Source organism: Morus notabilis, unplaced genomic scaffold, assembly GCF_000414095.1.
Source record: "Morus notabilis unplaced genomic scaffold, ASM41409v2 Scaffold1652, whole genome shotgun sequence".
In the NCBI taxonomy this organism is placed as follows: domain Eukaryota; kingdom Viridiplantae; phylum Streptophyta; class Magnoliopsida; order Rosales; family Moraceae; genus Morus; species Morus notabilis.
The window spans coordinates 209,006-210,841 of record NW_010361129.1 but is presented as its reverse complement, the minus strand read 5'-3'; the positions used below and the strand labels follow the sequence as shown (position 1 = coordinate 210,841).

The 1,836-nt window shown below is 34.2% G+C and overlaps 1 protein-coding gene across 1 annotated transcript; it reads right to left on the bottom strand.

Annotated features, from left to right (window-relative positions):
* Positions 1-239: 239 nt before the first annotated feature.
* LOC21391476 (putative ripening-related protein 2) lies at positions 240-797 on the bottom strand. Its single transcript, XM_010098595.1, has one exon. It carries the CDS (start codon positions 795-797, stop codon positions 240-242), a length of 558 nt encoding a protein of 185 aa, XP_010096897.1.
* Between the last annotated feature and the right edge of the window lie 1,039 nt (positions 798-1,836).

Below are 1,836 nucleotides of genomic sequence, written 5' to 3'. Positions count from 1 at the left end.
TAGTGCTCATTCAATAATAGAATTTTTCTTCGTGATTACTCTCATATTTCCCTTCTTTTTAAATGAAAATGATTATCAACGGTATTAATTGATGCTAAAAAACATCAAAACCATGGAGATAGAGCAGCAAAGGGAAAGGGAAGTATAATGAATCAACAATACACCAGCCTCAAATCATAACACACATATTTTTACTATTATATATGACTTTCAAAGCATAACACAAACACTCTTCAATATTAAGCTTCAGACCAGTAAATATCAAGTTCACCCCAATCACTCTTTGGCACTTTCAAAGCCTTCCAAACAGCTTTAGAAGCATCAACGATGTTATTAGGACATGGGGGCTGATAATCATGATCAGCATCACACCCTGCAGTTGAATCACACTCATCAACAACCATGGCATTGACACTCCGGCCATTACCATAAATGGTGATGTTCTGGAGACATCTTTGCGTATTGCTAAACCATCCGGTCGACAAAGCCACCACCGGGGTGTTGTCGGAGTGGTACTGGTTGTCGCACTCCGAGGGGGCCGCACCATCCCCACCCTTCTCAAAGCTGTTGAGTGTCAAGACTGCTTTTGTGTGTCCAGTCACCTTTGGTGAGCACTTGTAAGTTTTGTAGAATTTGCCTTTTTTGCAGCAATCAGAGTAATTCTCTTGGTTGCATTCCCCTGGAGGAGGCTTTTTCCCTCTTATTCGGCCACTAGGCTTGCAGCTTTCGACCAAGTTGGTCGCAAGAAGAAGCAATATGAGAAAACTCACAGCTGAATTAGAAATATGGCTCTTCATTTTCTCTAGTACACTCCAGATTCAGTAATGGACTAATATTAGGCTGGTTTTGTAGAAATTGATTTATGGGTGACTATATATATAATGGCTACCGGGAACGAATACCTTTCTTATGCTGAACCATGACAAATTTGCAGTCTTTCTTTAAAATGGTATTGCATTCCTTACAAGTAACGTTGCAAATTAAATAAAATAAAGAAATATTTTGGAAAACAAACAAATAATTAAATATTGATGTGTTGGCTATATATATATATATATATATAGCTACTGGAAAGAACTGCTTTCCTTACGTTAAATAATGACAAATTTGCTGCCTTTCTTTTGAACGAGTACGCCATTTATTATGAATACTGCTCATACAACGTAGTGAATGAGTTGCATTTGGGATTGTTTGATTGGGAGATTCGTATCCCGATTCGAATCATGGTTCATAATTTTTTACAGTATTTTTTCTCATAAAAAATACATATAAATCAAAAATAATTCTAATCTCATGAACTAAACGTCTCCTTAATAGCTATAACTATAATACTTTAACGTGGAATAAAAAAAAAAAAAAACACACACACACACATTGGCCCATCTGTCCCGTGGAATTGTGAATGTGAGTTTTTTTTTTTATTATTTTATTTTATAGGAATGTGGGTCTCTGTTTGTGTGTACCAAAAAAAAAAAAATGAAATAGATAAATTATTTTAAATCAATGCTAATTCTAAAGCTATTGTTGTTAGTCAACAACTAGTCTAGAGAGGTCAAAAAATATTTTTTTCTGTTTCTTTCTTATTATTTTTTTTTCCCAATTTTAAATCTATTTAAGCATGATTTGCTTAAACTGCCTTCCAAACTAACCCAGAAAGTGTCGTACAGGTCATTCCATTGAGTTCTTAATGATTTTTGTGACTTATCAAGGGCAGTGGACTTCGAACTAGATATTAGCTTAGTTTGGTATTATTTTTCGCTTTTAAAATAAGCTTTTGTTTGTAGTAAAAGCTGATTTTAGTGTTTAGTAAATTTTTTTAAAAGTGTTTTTTGAAAA

Coding starts and splice junctions, on each gene's coding strand:
- LOC21391476 (XM_010098595.1), bottom strand. CDS start 797: ATGAAGAGCCATATTTCTAATTCAGCTGTGAGTTTTCTCATATTGCTT.